Below are 24,251 nucleotides of genomic sequence, written 5' to 3' on the forward strand. Positions count from 1 at the left end.
TTCTAAAATAGACTTCATGCAAATGCACTTAAATGATACAGTCCACTATTAATGGTAAAGCGTTAAATTGCTCCTTAGACTTCTAACTGTCCAGGAGAATAAATTGGGCATCAGGGAGAAGAAAGTCAATTGATTCCTTGGCAAGAATCAAATGGACATTTTTTTTAAAGGGTCACAAAGACTTTAAAAACTCAAGTGACTATTCTGAATGGTTGGCCAATTTTAATTATTTCAGGTTGATGTATTTAATGTTCCCCATAAACAGAGAAATGTTCAATTTGGGCTGCTTTATAGCATATTTCATGTTTAAACACTGAACTCAGAAACAGTTGTTTGCTCTGCTGATCTTGAATACACCAGAAAAAGGAACTCTAATAACTGTGAAGCTTAAGAAAATGTGTAACCTCCTTAAACACATATATTGTGGTAGAAAAGTGGATAACACACACATTTTGTTTAAATATCAGAAGAATTATGAAAAAACCTTCAAATTGCATCTTTTATTTCCCTAATCTTATATGGTATATTTAACTTGCAAAGAATCTATCATAAATCTTTAAATAAACCTAGAAAGTGCATGACACATTACTTTTTTTCTGAAATTATTTTTGCAATTTACTTTTATAGGTTACATGTTCACTGTTGTGTTATCTATTAGCTTATAGTTATGTGTCTTGAGTTATACGAAAATAACTTAATCACATACGTGGTTTCAATGGAAAAAATATCTATTTTTTCTATTTCATTAGAATATTGCTATAAATGCAATCTAGCTCTTATCATTGAAGTTACAGGGGTCCACTTACATTTAAGAAAATCTGATTACTACAGCCTAGTTAGTATTGCCTATAACATAAAGGGGAGACAAATGTAACTGTAATCTAAAATGTAAAGTTGGACATTAGTACACAATAAGTAGTATTTGATGTGTAAGATGTGTAAGATTAAAGGCATTTACTTTAATAATCTAGATTTGAAAAATGTTAAATAAAAAAAATGAATACACCAAAGCATGATAGTCAAAAATTTTACAACTGTATACTTCATGTATGTATATGACACTTTCCCTGATTCACAATGACATTAGTGAAGTCATGTTCAAATTTTCTTACTCATCTTTCTTTAAATATAGAATTTTTATGAGTATGTGATTCATTTTTCTTTATAATTTCCTATTTTATATTCCTGTTATAGAAAAAGCATTTCTCACAAAATTACATAATAAAGCATACATGAAAATGTCCAAGTCCTCACTTTAGAAATCAAATTAAAATCACCATGAAATTCCATGGGTTAAAAAAACTATTTATGAAGTATAACTTGAAGCTCATCCATTGTCAGTTTAAATTAACCACCTATTTCAGTTTTTGAAGTCTTGTATTTACTAACATCATTGTGGATCTTGGGAGAAGTCTGAGCTCCAATTTTATGGTAGGTAATTTAAATAATTTCTCTTATACATAATGGGACCTCCTTTAAACCACAATTTCCAATTTATACACCATGACCATATTAGATTATGAAAAAGCCTGTGGAATCATTGACCGTACCTCTCTATCTATTATTGTGAGGTGATCTTCATGCAAGGAATTGACTTTAATGTTTGAGTCTGAGTCTATGATATAGGAATGTTTGAATTGTTTTGAGTACCACACTAATGTGATTATCCTTGGTTATCTATGAAAGCTCTTTTGCCTCTTTATTTCACTGTTCCTCATTTGTAGATGAGGAATTATGGCTTGAGTTGATGAAGTTCATATCATATTTACATTTATGTTCCCATTATTCTTTACTAAGAGCAAATCTGGCATTAAGGAAAAATATATACAGAGGGTGCCAAAAAATGTATACACATTTTAAGAAAGGAAAACTGTATTAAAATTGTAATACTTAATATATACCGATAACAAAAGATGAATACAAGTCACATTTGAATTCTGCAATTACGAGAGTTGCTCAAAGTGGTTACCATCAACATCCAGACACTTCTGATTATGGTGAACGACTGCTTGAGCAATGCTGACCAAAATGTCCACTTATATATGTATTTTTGCCACCCCCGGTATATATACAATACATTTTTAACAGAATGAATATATGTTTGAGACGAAATGTTATGCATCTATTACATGAAAGGAATAAGATCATCTGAAATTACCATAGGATCTTTGTAAAATACTTGAAAAATCCATGGTGCTCAGATCATGTTCCATATTCATTATGTTACTCACAAATTTTAGTACATTTTAATCAATCAATGGTTAAAGCAAGTCAGGAAGAAAATGCTGTTCTTCCTACTAATTCAAAAACCTCAAGATAAGTGTAATCTACATTCAAAATTCTTCTCACTGTAAAAGATCAATACAAAAGTGGTCAAACAGTTAAACAGCTGAACTTAAGAAACAGAATAACTTTAAAAATGCAAACTAGCCGTTTTCATTTTATTGACAACAAAGCCTACTTTTACCTGCGTATGGGAAGGTGGTAAGCCTTTTCGGCCATACACTCCAATCAATGCATCCTTCTGAAGAGAGATATTGAATTTAAGAAACTGTGGCTGATCAATAAAGAGCTGTGATCTCCAGAAGACCCCGGGAGGAACCTCTTGGTTTGCTCTTCGGCCAATATCAAGTTCTCCGGAATCTATGGTGTTATTTTCTTGCGTAAATCCACCTAATTTTCCTGAATGTAAGAGATCCATCGAAGAAGAACCAAAAATTAAAACAATAACAAACAAAGATACCCCAAACAACCTTCCTTTCAAAAAAGTTATTTCTCTAGATGCTCAGACATTTCATCTTCCTCTGATAAATGAAATGCTCTCACGTAATTTTCACTTTAAAAGCTTTTTGTTAGATATTGTTCAACTAACACATTTTTGAAGATATTTAAGTCAAAATCCTTCGACTTCCTGCAAGGTATGCCTATTACTGAAACTGTTTTCACACCTACAGTCTTTCTTGATCACTTGAAACATAATTATCCTGCAAATTATATGTCTTGTTATTTCTTAGGAGAGATTAAGTCTGGTACTTACCACTCACTCTAAACATACTGAAGTGTAAATTAAGGCAGAATGGATTATGGAGATTTTCAAATCAATCCTTAAACAAACAACAGAACCAATCAATGGCCCTGATTCAAGTAGTTCCCTCTAAACTATTTATTAGAATGAATGAAAAATCAGATGCTGGAAGGGAAATAGAGAAGGGGTAGTGGGAACATCCTGAGGGGACTGGAAAAAGAGGTAAGTTTAAATTCTTACAAAGTTTTTGATGTAGGCTGCTACAACTTTTCCTTTTTCTTTTGACCCTCATCTCAAATTCACTTTCAGCCTTAGCAGGCACACTTGAATGGTCTCTCTCAATGACCTTCAACCTGTAGGAACAAAGACTCTGCTGCCTGAATTTCTGTAACCTCATAGAGACCATCTCCTTTCTTCCTGCATGACCTGGTTTTAGGAAACAGATCCAAGACTCCTTTTTTTTTTTTTTTTTTTGTCTGCTGTTGCCCTCTGTCCCTCTTTGCTAAGTTTCTTTCTCAGTTATTCTGAGGGGATTAGTGATAGAGAAGGTTTTATAACTTGCCTTAAGAGAAATAAACACAAACAACTTGCCTTAAGATAAATAAACAGAAATAAAAGCACAAGCCTAAGGAACAGAATGAGGCTGGACAAATCATTCTCTATCAGGTCAATCGTTTTAAAGTCATAATACTGACTTACTACTAAGTTTGTCTCTTTTAAACATTAACCTGAAAATTAACTGAGATATTATATAATATTATACAACATCTCTTATATAATAGCCTCCAGAGAAAATGTTAATTCCACACTTAGAGGACTAAATTTCAAATCAGAGGCTTGTGAATGATCTTAATTTAATGACAAAAGAACGTCTTCTGACTGTCTATGAAGAGTTCTCTCCTTAACATTGAGTTCATTTTTGAGTGTCTACTAGGGTCATAGAACTGTAGGTGATAGGAAGAAATATAATCCAAAAGATAGAACCTTCGAGATTGTTCACTCTGGTTTCCATGACTTCTGCCATCAAGCAACTAATTGCCTGGCTGAAAAGACATCTACAAACTGATAAATCAAAGGACAATCTAAAGTAACAGATGATTAAAGGTCAGAGGGAGGTGATAGCACTGTAGCTGGAGGTTGAAATATTTCACAGAAGAGTTAATTAAGTTCTAAGGTAAACTTTAAAGGACATGACATGTAGGACAAGGTTTCTGAGTTGGGGTGAACATCACGATTAAAAACGTGGCATGTGTTAGGGTGATGATGAGCGGAGAGATCCATTTGGCTAGAAAAGCAGTTGAGGAACTGGTTTTGGGGTGAGACAAACCTGGGTTTGAATCCTTGCTCTGTCACTAATTAGCTGTGTGACCTAAAGGAAGATACTAGTCCTCATTGGTAAAATGGGGATAGAAATAATGCAAATCACAGGTCTATTGTGAGGCTTGCATTATGCAAAGTGCTTGGCTCTCAGTTGGTACTGAATGAATGGAAGACAGTCATGGTTTTGTCCTGGGAGTAATGGACGATGAGCTGGAAAGGAAAAATGACCTTAGTTTGTGGAGGGCCTTGAATGACAGGTTAAAGAATCTAGTTTTTACACTGCATGTTAGTGATGTTTTGCATATTTTCAACTCTATCAAAGAGCATTATTTTACTCTTTTCCCTGAAGATATATATATTTACTAGCATCATGTTACTATGCATATAATGTATGGCATGTTTTAAAAATAGATACTTGAAGTAGACTTAGTATGGGTAAATTGCATTTCAGTGTCACAAAGGCAATTACTTGTTTGTTCCTGTGTTGGGTATATGCCCGCGTGTGTGTGTGTGTGTGTGTGTGTGTTGGGGAGGGCACCCCTTGATCTAATTTATAGCTATTAGGGTCTATAGATAAGTGTGATAGATAAATGTGAAGTATGAGGGAGAGTCTATTAATAGTAAATGTTGGGACTGTTTTCTACCTGGACAAGTGTATCCTGCAATGAAACATGTACCGTCAGGTGCAAAGGACACCTACAGTGAAATGGAGGCCCATTTAAAGTTCTGATCAGGCTAAAGGTGAAATGAAGTCATTGTTTCAATGACATTCAAGTGCAGTAGTGTGGGAAGCATGGGAGTGGAGAGATGAGTTAGGATACAGCGCAGACAAGGCAGGTATGAGTCAGGAGGGGCTGTCCAAGAAAGCTTAGTTAAAATACATCATTTACAATCTCACTTCTCTGTTTTCCTGATGTGCATAATCATTACTGCTAATAACTCATCAGCTCTCATATCTATTTTTTTTGAACTGATTTAGTAATATAAAATGCTCTAGGGAAGAAAAGTTAAAAATTGGGTTACAGTAATTATTGTCACTTTTCATGTATCAACACAAAGATAAAAAAAATGTAATCTACCACCCAGAAATTATTTTTGCTTCCTATCTATCCAGACATCTTGCTTTATTCATAGAAATTTTCAAATACCTGTGACCAATTTCTATTTTTCATTTTGGATGCTTCTGCGTTAGGTACCTACCTACATTTGTCACAAATGATCTTTTATTGAAAAGATTGAGCAGGGGGAAAAGAGAAATGGAACTAACCTTTACTGAGAACCTACAACATGTCAGATGGTTTCACCTGTATAAAATTCAAATAAACTCTCTGAAGTGGATCTTATTTTGAGATGAAGAAACTAAGGCTCAGAGAAGTAAATTATGTGGCCAGAGTGACTGGTAGAGTCAAGATTAAAACTGAGGTCTGCATAATTCTAAAACTATGTGTTTTGTACCAGGGGTGCCAAAAAAATGTGGACACTTTGGTCAATGTTGCTCAAGCAGTAGTTCATCAGAATCAGAAGTATTGGACATTGATGGTAACCACTTGAAGCACCTCTTGTAATTGCAGAAGTCAAGCGTGACTTGTATGTATCTGTTGTTATCGGAATATATTGAATATTAAAATTGTAATAGTTTTTTCCTTTCTTAAAATGCGTATACATTTTTTTGGCACCCTCTGTATAATCAGTTGTATAATCTTTGTTTTTCATTAAAATAGAAACATTATTTTAAATTATTAAGTTTTAAATTTATCTATTTCATGTAAAATCAGACATATGAACCAACTGAACCACACTAGAAAATCTGCTTCGGTTTCTATTTTAAGACATAAAGTTATACTTATTTTTATTAGGAAGAAATGACCAATTCTTGTGTAATAAAAACTACCATGGATACTATGACATCATATTCTTTGTGTTATAATTTATAACAGGTTCCTAATAAGTTTTTGTCTTTTGGTTGACTTCCACATGAAACTATTTTTAAATACTGAATAGAGTAGTCTTTATTTCCCCACTAAGATCTATTAGTACATATGTCATACTTAAATATGGAAATGGTTCATATTTGGACACATTCATCAAGTTCACACATTTGTAAGCCTACTATTATACTTTATTATTATTAACAAGCTCTATTCTTATTATCTGAAGCTAATGTGGTTTAGATTTAATATACACTCTGGTGGTGATCTTATCTATTGCTGCCATAAATGGTTTTAAGTGGCTTTAATAGCATACCTGTGCTTTGAGAGCTGGTAAGCATAAACTGGCCCCAACCACAGGTTTCTTTTTTCCCCCAAACATCATCTTTGCCCAAGAGAGAGAGTTAGCTTTGGAAATAATAGTCAAGTTCTGACTTGTAGGATTTCAGAGGTTTTGTTTTGCTGCTTTCTCCCCCTACTGATATGGAGGGGTTAAAATCTTTCTCACTGAAATATGTGTGCCCACTGTTGTGTCAGTAAGCGTATCTACTTATCCAATTAGTCCCATAGCTAATTTAACAAGGTGGCTCTTTTTCAGAAAGACGGTTCTTTCATTTGTAAAACACAAGAACCACGGTTGACTGAATGTGCATGAATGAGTAGTAGTTACTATCACTGGTATTTTTCTCCCTGTAACGAAAAAGCCTAAGTAACCATAACATCACAGAATCTCGGAGTTCAAGTGCCCATGGAGGTTACTGGTCCAGGAATCCTCAGACAAGAGTAGTCATACCCTTGTCTGAGGTATGATGACTACATGAAGACTTTTCAGTGAGGAGAGGGGCAAACTGTTTTAAGGGAATAATTTCTAGAACTGCATCAACTTCCACACATAGACTCTCGGTACAACAGAAAGGCATACATCCAGAATCTTACTACGGCACCCTGTCTTGGAGCATAAATCTTCTAGGGTGTCCAACACAGGCACATTTTAAAGTATTATTGTTGACGAAGCCCCCTTTATTCAAGACACCATGAATCCAAGGTAAGTCTTCAGTGTCTTTCCCTGTCTTATATGCATTTCTATCAATGACAAACTGTGGAGTTAAGAAATGCAGTATTTAAGACTGCTGGCAGGTTTTGAAATCTGATATATCAGAGGGAGGTAAACATTTTTGTTTAATGCCCTCATCGCCCACCCCAACCATTGTCAAACAACGCTTTTCAACTGCTGAAGAGTTTCGTGATTGCAAAGAGAACATCAAGAAGGTAAAAAATATTAAAGGCAGTGATGACTTATTTAATCAAACTCATGGCAAGGATTTGTGCTTTATCTCTCTACTACTGTGTTTCCCCGAAAATAAGACTTAGCTGGACAATCAGCTTGAATGCGTCTTTTGGAGTAAAAATTAATATAAGACCCGGTATTATATTATATTATAAGACCTGGTCTTATATTATAGTAAAATAATATAAGACTAATAATAATATAAGACTGAAAGACGATGCAGTAGAGCTGATTGTTCGGCTATGTCTTATTTTCGGGGAAACATGGTATCTATCTAGAACTGAGATGGCTGTGACAAAATGTATACTAATTTATTTGAACTGAAAAAAAAAATAAGTCAGACTTTTTCTGACAGGAAGTTTGGTTTTAATGAGTACTAACTCTGCCAGTAAATTAGATAGTAGGCATTTCCCATAAATTAAACAAGCCAATTAAATAGAGATATTTGAAGCATATAATATGACAGAAGCCTTCAAAAAGAATTATAATAACAAAAGTGAATGGAAATGAACAATAATTCCATTTTTCACCAAATTCTGCATATACCAGATTAAACAAGGTGCCACTAAGTAAAAGAATACAGGTATAATTAACAGTATTTTGCTAAACCTTGGTAGAGCCTTTTTTAGCACACTCCACAGAAACAGAATATAGATTGATTCGGAAGACTATAACAAATCCTTTTGAAAGTAGGTAGTTGCCAATTCTTTGTTTTTAATAAAATTGAAGAAGATATGTGGTGGAATTGACAGCTTGTAGACCACTACACATACTTTTTGAAAATAGATCACAATGTGATTTTTGACATATGATTAATAAGGATTTTACATAATTGAACAGCATCACTCTAAAAAAAAAATCCTTCCATTCCCATGTGCTTATTTTGTAGCAAGATTTCTCATGCCTATATTTATAAAAAAGGAAAACAGGAATAGAATTGATATCGAATCTTGTTTTGCTCTTATAATAAGCGATATTCATACATGAATACATAAACTATTTGAAAAAATCCCCATTTTTCTCATTCAGAGTGGTATTTTCAAGTTTTATATTAATAATTATCAAAATGTTTAACATGTTTATGTAATAATTAGGTTGATTTCAGTCAAATGTGTACAACTAATACTTATAAGCATGATTCAACACAGAAAAAAAAAACAGCTTTTTTTAAAACAGGTCTTTAAAAACACTTAAGAGTAGTATGGTCATAAGAAATGAAATTTAATTTAAATTTGTATCCACATTTTGTTTTAGGGGCACAAGAACAAAATAGTTGGATGACCCACGATCCAGTCTAGCTTTTCTTATGAAATACAGTTGTCATTTTTAAGTGCCTATCAAATTTTATTTGCTTGAAATGATTACACTATTTAGAATGAATTTCTTGTGAATTGAAGTCCTAGAACATGTCTTTTCTAAAAGGTAGGTGCAGACTTGATTTCTCATTATAATCAGTGATGTAGCTATAAGGACATCACTGCTTTTTCTCTGCTGACATTCACTGAACCGACTGCTTAGATTAGTATTAATATAACATTCCTGCTAAAGCCTGTAGTTTGACTGTCAGGGGACTAGAATGCTATGAAGGGGCTTTGTCTTTTTTAAATCATGCAGTGTTGGTTTTGAAGTCACGGCCCTTCTCTCATTTGGCCAAGTGTGGTCACGCCCATTAGTATTTTCAAATGCTGTGTACTGCTTGTAAACACACCTGGCAGTCCGTGAGCCATCGACACAGTTTGATAAACTTGTAAATACTTGCACAACCTTTTCCTCTGAAGCTCCTCAGTCCTCTTAGATAAAAGCCTGGACACAGATGTCTTTCATCATGTCCTGAATTCCAGAAAACTTTGGCTTCAGAGGAAATTAAAGGAGGGCTGGTTGTAGTGCTTTCTCCTCCCTCACTGAGATCACTCCATCCTTCAATCCCCAGAGTCTGAACCTGGGAATGATCATAGGAAACACTAAGGTTGTCTGTAGGTTTTACTAAGAGAAAAAGGAGGAAAGATGGAGTAAAAAATAGACAGGGCAACAGAGTGCCCCGTGGTTATTCTAAACTCAAAGCTTGTAGGTTAGGAATCAAACCAATTAAAGCCATCACAGTAAGAGTGAGATGTACCATGTCTTCAAACACAATAGGGTATCATCTTGAAGATTTTTTTCAATGTGTCCTGTTGTGCCTGAGTGTGGGAGCCACCAGCAGTCTTTTCACCTACTAACTGTGATGTTTTCTTTTCATCAGTAGGCATGTGTGACAACAGTCTTAGTGTCTTAAAATATAGTCAGAGGCCACATACGCAAAGCTATTGTTAGTCGGCTCCTGTTTATTTATGTGATACCCAGTTTATATGAAAACACATTAGTAAAGTGGCATTTTTCAGACAATGCCTTAAAAAAAGTATTCTGCATCCTGAGATATTTTTACAAATTATAGTTTACCGATGCTCAATGTCCTAAGGGCAAAACACCGTATCTGAAATCATACCGATAATTCGTAGATTTGGTATCTGTTTGAACATTATCTTGTGACATCAGAAAACCACTGAAAGTTCAAAAACACTAAATGTTTTGCCATATATATATCATGCATTTGCTGCCTGCATATGAGGTGAGTAAACAAGCCTATAATGATTAAAACAGAAAGGCAGAGAAGAAATCCAACTATAAAAGTCTAACTCAATTGTTGATGGGGTAAATGATAATATCATCTTAAGTCCCACGGAGGTACAAATAATTAAGATGGCAGGAAGCAAGGTTAGGCATTTATAGACAATCAATAGCCCACCCTCCAATTCTATCACCTAACCTTGGATTCATACCCTGACTTTGAGATCTCTGAGAGAACACATCTTTTTATAAACCACCACATGCCATAACTTAACATTGTAGATACAGAGGGTTACATCACAAGCTAAATGAAATAAAACATTACCTTGCAAACATAGCTTAATGGACAAAATCAATACTGCACCTAATTAAGGAACTATTATACATTGTAACAACTCAAATACTATAAACAATATTGAATAAAGCTCAATGCTCCGGCAACCCTGTTAATCCCATCACTTCAATTCACAGGCAATCTTCTAACTTGCTCAAAATCTGATTCTCTGGGTAGATGAGGGTAAAGGGGTTCAAATACATGGTGATGGAAGAGAACTGACTCTGGGTGGTAAACACACAATGTGATATATAGATGACGTATTACAGGATTGTACACCTGAAATCTATGTAACACTACTAACAATTGTCACCCCAATAAACTTTAGTTAAAAAATATCTAGTTCTGTGAAATTGTCTAGTATTTGATTAAATTGATACATGATGAACAATAATGAAAATTTAAAAGCAATTTGAATTATTTTGTTTAAACAGGATGAACCAAATGTGTATATACACACACACACAGACACACATCTTTTCTAAATGGTAGGTGCTAAAAAAATGTATACACATTTTAAGAAATGGAAAAACTATTAAAATTGTAATACTCAATATATACCAATAACAAAAGATGAATACAAGTCGTGTATACATTTTTTTGGCACCCCCAGTATATAGACATAGACATACACACACACACACACACACCCCTAGTTTTTTAATTATTACTCATACAAAAGGGTTTTTTTTTTGGATTGGAGAACTCCTTTGCCAGAGTTATACTAACCAAAATTTATAGCCTTTCATTTTGTTTTATATTATCCCAAATTGTACTATGCTAAATTTTGGCATGTATCTTATTGCTCCTTTCAAATAAATCTAGTACTGAAATGTCCTTGGTTGATTTCTGTCTTGCCTAGAAATTCACATGCTCTGGGAACAACTGTGATTGTCTTGTTTTTCACTGCTGTGTTCTAAGAACTTAGCTCTGTGCATGGCACGTAATATATGCTCAATAAATAAATGTAGAATGAATGAATACTATGCATTCAAGGGAAGATTAAGGATAAAATTCCTTTCATAAAATCCCAATAACTAAAAATATAAATAACTAATGATAGGGATTCTATTATTGCTTTAGAAGATATTATTGATGCTGATTTAAGGATCTATCTTCTTAAGAAATTTGCTACAAAAATACAAGCATATAATCTTGAACTGCAGAAAAAAGAGTGAACGAGTAATTACTGACATGTCTCAAATACTTGTCGTGTTCGAATCACTGCTTGGCAGCCTACATACATTATCTGATTTAAATCTCACTATTACCTTATGAAGAAACTGGAGGTTAGAGAAGGCAATTTGCTTAAAGCCATCTAGTGAGTAGCAGAGCTTCAATTCTTAGCCACTGTACTGTATCAACATTTGCTTCGTGTATACTTTATACAAGGCCCTCTGTTGGACCTTTTATGTACTTTATGTCATTTAGTCCTACTGTTTTCATTTGCTCATTCAACAAATACTTACTGAGCACCTATTACATGCCAATGATTGTGTTAAAAGCTTGGGACAGAGCAGTGGAAAAATAATGATGTTTGTCTTATACTCTAGCAAAGAAGGTACTTAAATAGTAACAGTGATAATCACCAACATATGTCAAGCATTTACTATGTACTGTACACCATTTTAAGTATTTACACTGACTACTCAAGACCACTCTAATGCATGTGATAACTTAGGCACAGAGAAGCTACATTACTGGTCCCAAATAACAAAGGCACTAAAAATCAGAACAAAGATAAGAAACCAGGTGGTTTAGTTCAAGAGCCTATACACTATCTCTCTGCTGTATTGTTCCCACATTATAACATGGGGTGATGAGCACCGAGATTGTGGTGAGCTCCGTAAGCCATTTAAAGGCATCTGGCCAGAATCTAGGTTACTGAAAGGGGTCAGGCAGGGGACTGACACCTCAGACTTATGTTTAAAGAATGGATGAGCAAGACTAGAGACATACATCCCAGATAGAAAAGAGCTTCTGTCATCCAGGTGAGAGACGATGGGGTCCAAGAGATAGTTTGGACTTAGAACTGACAGAACATGGTGACTGACTGAATGTGGGACTTGCGAGAGTAGAGAGTAGGAGTAGTCAGGGGTGACTCCTAAACTTCTGGCCCACATAACTAGGTGAATGGTGATGCCATTTGCTGATATAGAAAGCCCTGAAAGAGGAAAATTGGGAAAGAAAGATGATATGCCAATATTGTTTTCCAAAGATGGCCACATCTTCCATTTCTCTTAGCCTAATGCAACATGTCCCTGACATTTTCCCAGTCAATAGAGAGGTTCCATGTTTCTTTTCATGAATCTGGGCTGATCTTAATGACTTTCTTGACCAACAGGATGTGATGGTAGTGTCACCCTAGTATGTCCAATATCCTAGAAGCCTTGTCTCTTGGAATGCTCCCTCTTGAGACACTCCTCTTCAGAACTAGCTGCTATGTTCTGAGAAGCATAAGCCACATAAAGGCCATGTTTATATGTTCCAGTCAGCAGCCACAACTGGGCTCCAGCCAACAGGTAGCATCTCCTGCCAGCCATGTGAGTGAGCTACCTTCCAGCTCAGGGGGGTGTTCACACAGACCCTGCTGGCATCTGATAACAACTGCATGCAAGACCCATGCAAAAACGGAAGAATTGCCTAGTCCATCTATAGAACCCTGAGAGATAACAGATTGTTCTTTTAAGCTACCGAGTTTTGACATGGCATATTATGCAGTAACAGATAACCTAAGTAGTTGATGGGTTCAGTTTGAGACACGTGGAGTTTGAGATGCTTGGAAGACAGCCAGGTGGACATGTTCCAGAGCTACTTGGATAGATTTTATGTAGTTGATGTCTGGAGCTTGAGGAGGGAGGTTTAAGCAGCACTTATTGATCTGGGAGCACATAGAATGTAACACAGCACATAGAATGCAACCGAAGCCAGAAGAGTGGATGAGAACCCAGCATGATAATATTCTGAAAAGAGGAGAGTCCTGAGAAACAGCAATGTTTAAGGATCAGGTTGAGGAAGGTGAGTCAACTAAATAAAGTGTCCCTGTCAAAACATCAGGAAGAGGGCCGGCCCGGTGGCTCAGGGGGTTAGAGCTCCATGCTCCTAACTCCGAAGGCTGCCGGTTCGATTCCCACATGGGCCAGTGGGCTCTCAACCACAAGGTTGCTGGTTCAACTCCTCGAGTCCCGCAAGGGATGGTGGGCTCTGTCCCCTGCAACTAAGATTGAACACGGCACCATGAGCTGAGCTGCCTCCCACATGGCTCAGTTGGTTGGAGCGCAGGCTCTCACCACAAGGTTTGCCAATTCAATTCCTCGAGTCCTGCAAGGGATGGTGGGCAGCGCCCCCTGCAACTAAGATTGAACACGGCACTTTGAGCTGAGCTGCGGCTGAGCTCCCGGATGGCTCATTTGGTTGGAGTGCATCCTCTCAACCACAAGGTTGCCGGTTCGACTCCCACAAGGGATGGTGGGCTGTGCCCTCTGCAACTAGCAACGGCAACTGGACCTGGAGCTGAGCTGTGCCCTCCACAACTAAGACTGAAAGGACAACAACTTGAAGCTGAACGGCATCCTCCACAACTAAGATCGAAAGGACAACAACTTGACTTGGGGGAAAAATAAATAAATAAATTAATTAATTAAAAAAAAAACACCAAAAGAAAAATATTAAAAAAAAACAACACAAAAAACACCAGGAAGAAAGCTCAGGAGAATGTGGGATCACAGAAGCTAAGGGAAAAGGATATTTCAGTGAGGAGGGATAGGCTAACTAGTAAAGGGTATCAAGAACTCAAATGTGATAAAGACGACAGGGTATTCATTGATGCTACTGACATAGCAATACCGATAACTCTGCAAGACATCCGTTGTAATGAGTGGTAGCAGCACAGGTCAGTTATGAGAAAGGAGTACTGCAGAAGCCAGACTGTGCAGCAGGAGTCAGGGGAAGGTAAAGACAGGAAAATAGTAAATACGCATCTTCTGTGCAGAAGCCTGGAGGCCAGGGGAGAAGGAAAGGAAGGGTGGAGATGGAATAGGTGGTGGACTCAGGATTTATTTATGTATTTTTTAAAGACGCTGAGAAGCTTCAGCATGTTCATATGTTGACTGGAAGGTGCCAGGAGAGTGGGGTAAGTTTGAAGATAAAGGACGGATCAAGAGTACGCATGAAAAGATTAGCCTTGAATGTGATGAGAAAAGGGTGGAAGGGTAAATCCATATATATATAGGGACTGAGATTTGTTTACAGGAAATTAAGAGAACTCCCTCTGAAGGTTTCTGGGTTTGTTATTGTTATTGTTGAATAGAATGCAAGGTCATCTGCTGAGAGAACTGAGGGATTGGAGTTTTGTGTACAGTAGGAAGATTTGAAATAACTGTTGAGAGCTGTGGAAGAGTGTTTGCAAGTGAAATATAGCAGGGTTGCCAGACTGTTGAAGTTGGTGAGCCAAGAGATAGGTATGATTATTCCCTCTTTACTTGTGAGGAAATTGAGGCTCAAAGAGATTAAGCGACTCGCTCAAGGTTACAAAGTAAATAAAAGCAGGAGCTAGGACTTGAATATAGGCCTGTGTGATTCTTTCCAGTACATTAGGGTAAATGAATTCCTTGGTCCAGGGGAATAATTTTAGTTTCTGGAAAGGGACTGGTGTTGGAGCTAAAGACTTTGTTCTCACCTCTTTAGTTGTCCACGTCCCTCGGTTTTGCCTGAGACCCCATACTTCTGACATGTCATCTCTAAACTTTGTAGTCAAAGATCTCAGGAATCATCATTAAAGGATCATGGCACATAATAGAAATTCTTTTAAACAGCAGATACCACTTAGAAGCTTCGGTTCAGTCTTCACTTAAAAGCAAAGCAGGCAGTTTACTGAACCCTAAGCACCATGATCATTCCCTAGAATTATATTTATAAAAAAGAATAAAATAGGACGGCATGCTAAGAGTTTTGCATTTAGAAGCCATGAAGCAATTTTCTCATTATGCTTAGCACAGTTAATTCTTCTAGTGAGCTTCGTTCAGAATTTTAAGGCTTTCTTAAGGGTTGTCATCTCCTAGAATTTCTAAAGAGATGATGTGATCTGCTTCTCTGGACAGATTATGAACCTGAAGTAGTGGGTGATGGTGCAAGGACACTGCAGGTCCATCACGGAGGCTTAAACGCAGTGTTTTTAAGGTTCTTCTCTTCTTGCAAACAGAGTCCTCTCATTACCTCTGCAGCCCAGGACTGTACATATTTAAGAGATACATAAGGAATCTTTACTTGGAAAAACGGAAATAAGAATTCCTTACAATTTAAGTTTTTTTTTGTTTTTGTTTTTTTGTGTGGTTATTTGAGAAATAATAAACAAGACAACAAGTGACTATTACTGAGGTCACACTGTGGACAAAGTCTGAGCCCAGAGACAGAAATTCCTACAAATCCCCTAGTCTCGTTGGCAGGCTGGAGGATGAGTTCTTCCGCGGTGTACTTACGGTAACTCATCCTGGGGCACCTGCTATCTCTTCCTTATGTGGGAGGCCAGGGAAAAGCTACTTTACTCTCACGTATCACAGCTGTGCTACCGGCACCCGTTAACTGTATGCAGAGCTTTCTATGGTCATGTGGGGGAACTTCAGTCCCTCTTGGAGAAGGGGACTTCCACAGCAGTGTTTTTGAAATGGTGGGCTCCAATCCTGTGTACATTGTGAAATTATCTGATTGAGTTTCAACTAGCATTTGTATAAATGGGGAATGCAATAAAAAATAGAATAGAAAATACCAGAGCGCATTTCATAAAATGAGGATTTGTACTATTCTGGAAAACATTTCAGATGTAAGTGTACATGCATATGTGGGTTTTGATGTAGCACGTGTTTCTTACTGCAGTAATGGAGAATAGTTTAAAAGTCTATCAGCTCCACTGAGGTTTCTGAACCCATAATTTATATGACTTTCTTCCAACGTCTGGGCTGATACTGTTCTAGACAGTCTATTCCAGGGTTGCCCTAAAATTTTCTGCAGATCTGAACTGCTAAGCAGCTTGACCACAGTTACAAAGTCAGTATGTGAAGAAGCTAGGATTTGCATATAGGCTTATGTGAGCTAAGGAATACTGACTGGGGCAGAGGTAATACCTGGCAAAATACCAGGAACCTGCACCCAGCTGTGGGGGTAACTGAATCCACAGCTTTCTCTTTGTCATGCTTTCAAGCACTGTGAAATTTTCATTTTAGTCATTAACAAAAGGTCAGGATGTTGTATAACAAATAAAACGTCTACAATAAGCATTTTTCTCTTTACTGTAATTTATTCAGTCTGCAAAAACATTCCCTACATATGTGGTTAATAAGGGCTACTGGACCATTTTCAGAGGAACCATCCACTTTAAGAGACAGTCTAAATTTTAATCTATACAAACCCAAAATAAATACTCTTAATTTCTGTGTAGTTCATCTGTTCATATGTGTATTATCACTTATTAAAAAAACAATCGTTTAACGTAATTACATTTTATTTAATTGACATTGCCCACCTACAGTTTTAATTAGGAAAGTTTTTCTTTTCCCCCCACTGCTCTTTAATCCATGGTGTAGTGACTACCACTGTTGACTCCAGGTGTGGTGACATATCATAGTTACCATCTTATAGTTTTGGGGAACATGTAGAATTTTGTATCAAAAGGCCCCATACAGGGTTGGGGATGGGGTGTTTATTATTATTAACACTATGAAAATCTAACGCCTTATAAAATTCCTCAGCCTCCCTAAAAAGGAAAAGAAGTATCATAAAGTATTATTGTTAAAGTAAAACAGAAGATGGGAAAGCAAAGAAAAAAAATGGTAAAAGCATTAATTACAGTCAATGGGTACATGTAACACAGCAGCATATATATATAAATAAAATCAATATATTATATATAAGTATATAATAGCTTCTTTCTAATCTTACAAAAAAACTAGCCACATGAGGATAAGCATAATTGATGCCAAAGAAGACTACAAAGACACTAGATAAGAAAACATGAAAAACAAAACCTAGGGAAACACTTAAAGGCAAACGAGATATTTATCATGTGACATGTTTAAAGGTGTTTTGATCTGTTTGCTTTGAGATATAAAGTATTAGGATATTTTGCAAAAATTCAGAGAATGCCAATACCAAGACATATACACGCACACAAACATATCAAATAATAGACAGGAATGTATAATATAAATATACATACACATCAATACATTTTCCTAGGTGTTTATACCGAAAAAATGATACACAGCATTCTAGGTGTTTATGTTAGAAAAATGAAATACATCTTCTTAAATTCCATTTTTAATTCAGAGCCAATTGATTTGAAAGTCTGTTAGTTCAAAGTGCAAACTTTTGTAGGTTTAGAGAAAAGCAGAGGAAAGGTCAATAAGTTATAACCCTTTAGTGTGTTTTGTATTTTAAAGCTTCTATAACAAATTAATATAGTATTCCAACTCCACATACGAGTCGAGTGAAGCAAGCTTAATATACCCAAGGTAATATAAGAGATGATACACTGAACTATAATCTATTTACAGACTAACAAGAAAACAAAATACACACTTGCGGGAGGAAAAGGAGGAAAGGCCTAGTCATCAAATCAGAAGGCAGAATATAGTATTATTCCTATAATAAAAATATAAATTTTCAATCTTTCAAGTAAACAAATAAAAACTATGCATTAAAAAATGACATCTGTGATTTCAAAACCTTTTCTTGCTCCCATATAAAACTGGATGTAACATGGGTAAAAATAAATTTATGGAAAGAGGTGTCAAAAGAAAAACACAGGACACGTAATTCTTCCTCTTACCATTGTCGCCAGAAGGTAATGACACAGTGTTTGTTGGCATGGTATCAGAATTCACTTTTCCATTTTCGAACGTGTCATTTTCAGTCTGCTGTAACTGCCAGTTGAGGCCAAAAAGATGCATTGCTGGGGGTAAAGAATACAAGTTGTTTAAAGGTCTGCTGCTTTCAGCTACAAAGCAAATGGTAAATATATCCATAACGAGAGTCATACGTAAAGCTGAAATGTCCATGTTCTGAAACACCAAGGATAAGTGTAGAATAAAAATTAGAAAACAAACAGTTCCTTACACAAATACAATTGAGGTAGCATCTCAATGCAATAAAGAAGTCACTTTAATAATGATTTGATAGTATTCAGTTCATTGGTACCAGGAAAGTCTTAGGAATGAATCATTATTTGCTCTGCTTTGTCTGAGTTCCACTCTTCATCATTTAACAAGTGGCACAACGCTCTATAGTGGAACTTGCCAAACTTACTTGACCATGGGCCACTCGTACATGTGTAATACTTTGTTGCGACACCTATAGGTCCTCAAGAGACATGATGCTATTCATTGGATTAAGGTCAAAAGTAAAGATTGGTTTCACAGATGAACTTGTTGGCATATGAAACAATCAGAATGGATTCAGATGCACAAAATATAAACTGTTTGAATATTCTAAATTTAGGATGAATTGCTCTGATTTTATACATACAATTCAGCAATGGCACAGATCAAGCAACACTCATGTGTCAGATAATTTCATGTAGAGTTTCTGATATGGGTATGATAATCTTATAAATTGATAAAAGCTTTGTAAATATGTTTACTAATTTTCTGTATTTAAAATATTTAGAAAATAGATAACTAGAAGACTACATAGTCATAAATTTATATATGTAATATAATTTTACATTTTTATATATTTTTCTTAATTAATGTAAAGTATTTAGAAGAATAATCAGTCATATTACCCATTACCACTTACTAAACATTCATCTGTGTTCCACAGAACATAGTTTAGTCATAAGGAAGGATAAACAGGGAAACCTAGTGATGGTCCTATAACCTATCACGAAAGATAATTTTTTTTTTTAACATTATTTGACATTCTTTACTCACTATATATATTGGAATTTACCTGAGAGGTGGAGAAAGACATGCATGTTTAAAAAGCATTGTTAGAAACAGTGTGATCAGTACCCCTGTCAAAAAGCCTTTATTATATATTCAGTATATGTAGTAACAAAATTAAATTGGCCCAGTGTATTGAGCAGGAGCTTTGGATGTAGTTGGATTTTGGCTCAGTCCTCAATTGAGGGTTTAACCTTAGATAAATGATGTAATATTGTTAAACATTAGGTTTACTTAAAAAATGAGTCTGGTTAAACCTACCTTATTTAACGGATAGCAACTTTCTAGGCAGTATATATGAAGGAGAGCTGACACGGAACAGGACAGTTCTTAGTATGTAGGTATTTTATGTATTCTGTATTCCAGATTACTGAACTATTTGAAGTCACCTGACCAGACCATGGCACCTCTCAGCAAATAGTGTCTCTGTCTGTAATGCTCTCCACTCACTGTAAAATACCCATTCTTCACTCAGATGGTAGGTGTTGACTTCTTGGGGAAGCCTCCCCTGACTGAATTAAGCATCTCTCCCAAGACTTTAGTTCACTTTTGTATCTCATTTACCTTACTCAGTGCCTGATACCTACCGTAGTAGGTCTTGATAAGTATCTGCCAAACAAATGAATTCTATTTTCTGAAATTTTAAAATCTAAGAAAACACTGTTGTGGATAATAATACAGTTATTTAAAGGAAAAGTTAGTAAGTAGAAAACACATACATGGCTAGGAATAGTGTTATATTACGAATATTTAATTGATTGCCTTAGTGTAATGCTATATGAAAGGTAGTTGAGAGAAAGTCCACTAGTACTATATATGATTGATTTTTTTTTTCTTTTTAAGATTCAACATTTTGGGGACCTTCTATTATCAGTCTCACATTCTTTTGTTAAAAATACCTGAGGTAAAGTCATGCTATAGTAAGAAACATACCAAATACTGATACAAACACAGCTACATCTGCCCTGTATATTTGTAACTAATGTTTATACTCATACTCCCTGCTTGAATTATAGTCTGCCAGTAATTCCATTTAAACTCTGATTTTTCAAGGATTAAGATATAGGTTATGGAATTCTTGAATTTATAAGTCATCAACTTGTATAACTTCATATGTCATTTTGCATTAAATTATGTCATGTTTTGAGTGGCAAAATGTCAAGAACTTTCTAAACATTTATCACTTCATACATTTTTCAAGCTTCAGATATTTCAGCAATTTTTGAATAAAATGGAAGCTGCTTCTGCATACAGGAAAAGGTCTGACAGACATACTTGGGCATAGCAATGATAAATATTTCCAAAGGGTAAAAGTTCCTACACAAAATAATGTGTCATCATTGTGAGCTTTTATGTAACATAAAAAGTCTTCTTGAATCATAGATTTGCTCATTTTATTGGTTTTAATAGACTTTGAAGAGGAGAGAAAATTCATGGGATCACAGCGATGTCAAATGTTAGAAAGCAGCATAGTGTTTTGAAAGCTATTTTATTTTTTGCCAGATGAGCAACATCTCTAACATATGTTTTTACTACAGAAAATCTCAATAAAATGGGATTTTGGTTCTATAATACTTAAGACATCATACAATGAGAACCATACCCAGTAATATATCTTGTTTAACACTGCATTAAAAATAGAGACCAACAAGTCGTTTGGTCTCAGAATATCATGTACTTTAAAAATATTGCTGTTCGGTATTTAGTGAAGCTCTTGACCCTCATGTATAACTTAAGATATTTATGCAAATACAGGGTGTTAGTAAGATTGACTCCATAGTGAGAGAGAGAAAGGGCGGGGGTGGGGGAAAGAGAGAAAGAGAGAGAGAGAGCCATAGAGGCAGCAACCAAATGAAAGTCAAAATGCTACAGAAATTTCTGAGCACTGGTGTAATCAAAGTACGTGTGATGTCTTGGCAGACAAACAAAGGAAAAATCAGCGAAATAAAATACTTCCGTAAATAAAGAAGGATGAGCCCAGTTCTTCAGTGCATGAGCTGGAAAGCAGCATTGAACCCATGGGAAGGCATGTGCGCTCTTCATGAATGGTACAGCGATCCTTGGCTTTACACATGACTGAATAGAGGAGGTGGGAAAAGTGTCCAGAAGTGGTTGGGAGCTCTGCGCTCTTCTGAGTCCCTTAGCCCTCTGGGTGGATAGCTTACATGAGGAGGTACAGGCTGGCAGAAATGCCAGGCATTCTCTCAGCCAGTGTTCTCTGTGCTGGTGGTAGAACATTGTGATGCAATGTTTTTAAAAAACAATAACACATTCACTGAACACCTACTCTGGGTCAAGTGTTGTGCTAGTGCCTCACCTGTATTATCTCATTTAATCTTCACAAAGACTCCACTGAATAGCTGCTATTACTTTTTTTTTTTTATCTTAAAACTGAGAAAACTGAGGTTTTTTGAGAATTTAAGGTCCCAAGCAAGTAAGCAGTGGACCTGAGCTTAAATCCAGACCTAATAACAAAGGACGTACCACGACACTGCTCTCTGTTTTACCATAGGGCTATAGAGTGTGAAATCCATACAGAAGGAAGTGAAATGGAACTTCTGCGAGGGCCATGGGCTACAGAGAATGCTTCTCTACCAAATATAGAAACTGAAGGCAGAGACAGCATTTGGGGGTGGAGTGTGGGCAAAGATATTAATAGGCAGCATTTGTGTATTCCAGGCACTGTCCTTCCACACAAGTACTTTCCCCCTATACTTATACTGTCTTCAAAGATTTTTTTACAGTAATATGATGGTGATGAAATTCAGAACAGGCTATTTTGGTTAACTCCAAGAGTCTTAAAAATAACAATTTAAAAATTACATAAACACTATACTGGTGTATTTTAAAGAAACAGAAACAGTGTTCATGTAGATTTAATCTTTACAAATTGTTTATGATATAGTGTTTCATAGTTTTATATTGTTATTGCCACATATTTCTATGTGATTTTAATGTGGGGGGCTGGATTCATATCCAAATGTTATCCAAGCAAAGATGGAATATGTGAATGACAGCGATAATATCACATGTCTGTTCAGTGTGTTTTTCACATTTTAAAATATCTTGATGTCTATTATCTTCTACTAATGTAGTGTGGGGCAAGGAGTATTATCCCTGGTGTATGAGACAGAGGCAGAGGGAGATGGTGACTTACCCAATATCTTTTAAAAAGTTACAATATGAAGAAGACTCGTGGTACCAGATCTCCTAACCCTGTTTCAGGATTCCTTTTCCTACACTGTTCTATTTTTCTACCTACCTGGATTGCTATGAATTAAAATGAAGCACTCATATTAAAGACAGTTAAAAATTTTTACCAGAAATTGTTAACTGATCTCTTTTTTGACAGTAGCAAATATAATCACAAGTTTGTCCATTTGTGAAAATTGGCTTCTAAATACAAGATGTTTACGGAATATAAATGGTTGTATTTTGCGAGATCATTCGTACGTTTCTTGTTTGGAATTGAAACATATTTTCTCCATGTTAAAAATCTTAGAAATGGTGGTTAAGTCCCCAGTTGGCTACAAAAGTCTGTCTATCCAGTAGAAATATGTATACACATAGCATCCAAAGGCATGAACAAGAATGTTCACAGAAGCATTATTTGTAATAGCCCCAAACTGGAAACAATACAGATGTCTGCCAGCAATAAAATGGATAAACAAATTAGAGTACAGTCCTACAATGGACTTCTATACAGCAATGTAAATGAAGGAACCACTGCCAAATGCAACAATATGAATAAATCGCATAAACATGATATTGAGCAAGAGAACCCAATCACAAAAAACGTGAAGACTGTGTCAGTCTGTGTGTCTAAAGTCCAAAAGCAGTTAATATCAACTGGTAGGAACAAATATAATCAGAATGATTACCTCTAGGGAGGAGGGGGCAGGTTAATAACTGACAAGAGTCCATAGGGGCTTCCGGAATGCTTAGTCATATTCTATTTTTCTATCTGGGAGGTGGTTCCACTGGAGTGTTCACTCATGATCTGTGTCATTTTCAAATGTATATTATGCTTACATTAAAAATTCTACTTAACTGTAGTACATATAGCATAGCTAAAAAATGTATGTTTTCACCTTCCCTAAACCCTCCCTGTAGGTGCTTTTCTCATGAAGGCTACCAGGTATTACTTCCCATAAGGTTGCAGGTGAGGCCGTTATGACAGCCTATGTTACAGCCCCCTGCAATCACAACAATAAATGCATATATAATAAAGACACAGTGCAGAGGGATGGTAACTGACTCCATCAGGTAGGAGGAAAAGAGAAGAGTGAGGAGAAGTTTCTTCAGTGCAAATCTCCGGTGTTAGAAGGAAAGCCACATGGCCGTCCCAAAAGGATCTGTAGTTTAAAAACTATGACTTGTCTTGGTGAGGATGCGGAGAAATTGGAACCCTTGTGCACTATTGGCAAGATTGTAAAATGGTGCAACTGCTATGGAAAACAGTAAGGCAGTTTCTCAAGAAATTAAAACTAGAAACTACCATTTGATCCAGAATCCCATATCTGGGTGTATATTCAAAAGAATGGAAAGCAGGGTTTCAAAGAAATACTTGCACTTCCATGTTCATAGCAGCACTGTTCACAATAGTCAAGAGGTGGAAGCAACCTAAATGTCCACTGACAAAAGCATGGATTAAAAAAATTGTGGTATTATATATCCAATGGGATATATACATTAGTGCCTATATATCCATGGGGGATATGCTCCAAGAACCCCAGTAGATGCATGAAACCTAGGATAGCACTGAACCCTATATATACTGTTTTTTTCCTATACATACACACATACCTATGGTAAA

At 36.0% G+C, this 24,251-nt stretch overlaps 1 protein-coding gene across 18 annotated transcripts in view; it reads right to left on the bottom strand.

Annotated features, from left to right (window-relative positions):
• Positions 1 to 24,251, bottom strand: part of TENM3 (teneurin transmembrane protein 3) — a 2,352,866-nt gene that overhangs the window by 117,201 nt on the left and 2,211,414 nt on the right. For all 18 annotated transcript variants that reach the window (XM_074329882.1, XM_074329881.1, XM_074329880.1 and 15 more), the window contains 2 exons: positions 18,322 to 18,444; positions 2,468 to 2,682 (listed from right to left, as the gene is read on the bottom strand). In XM_074329882.1, coding sequence (XP_074185983.1) covers positions 2,468 to 2,682; positions 18,322 to 18,444 — 338 coding nt within the window. The remainder of the gene's footprint in view (positions 1 to 2,467; positions 2,683 to 18,321; positions 18,445 to 24,251) is intronic.

This window comes from Rhinolophus sinicus, linkage group LG04, assembly GCF_036562045.2.
Source record: "Rhinolophus sinicus isolate RSC01 linkage group LG04, ASM3656204v1, whole genome shotgun sequence".
In the NCBI taxonomy this organism is placed as follows: Eukaryota; Metazoa; Chordata; class Mammalia; order Chiroptera; family Rhinolophidae; genus Rhinolophus; species Rhinolophus sinicus.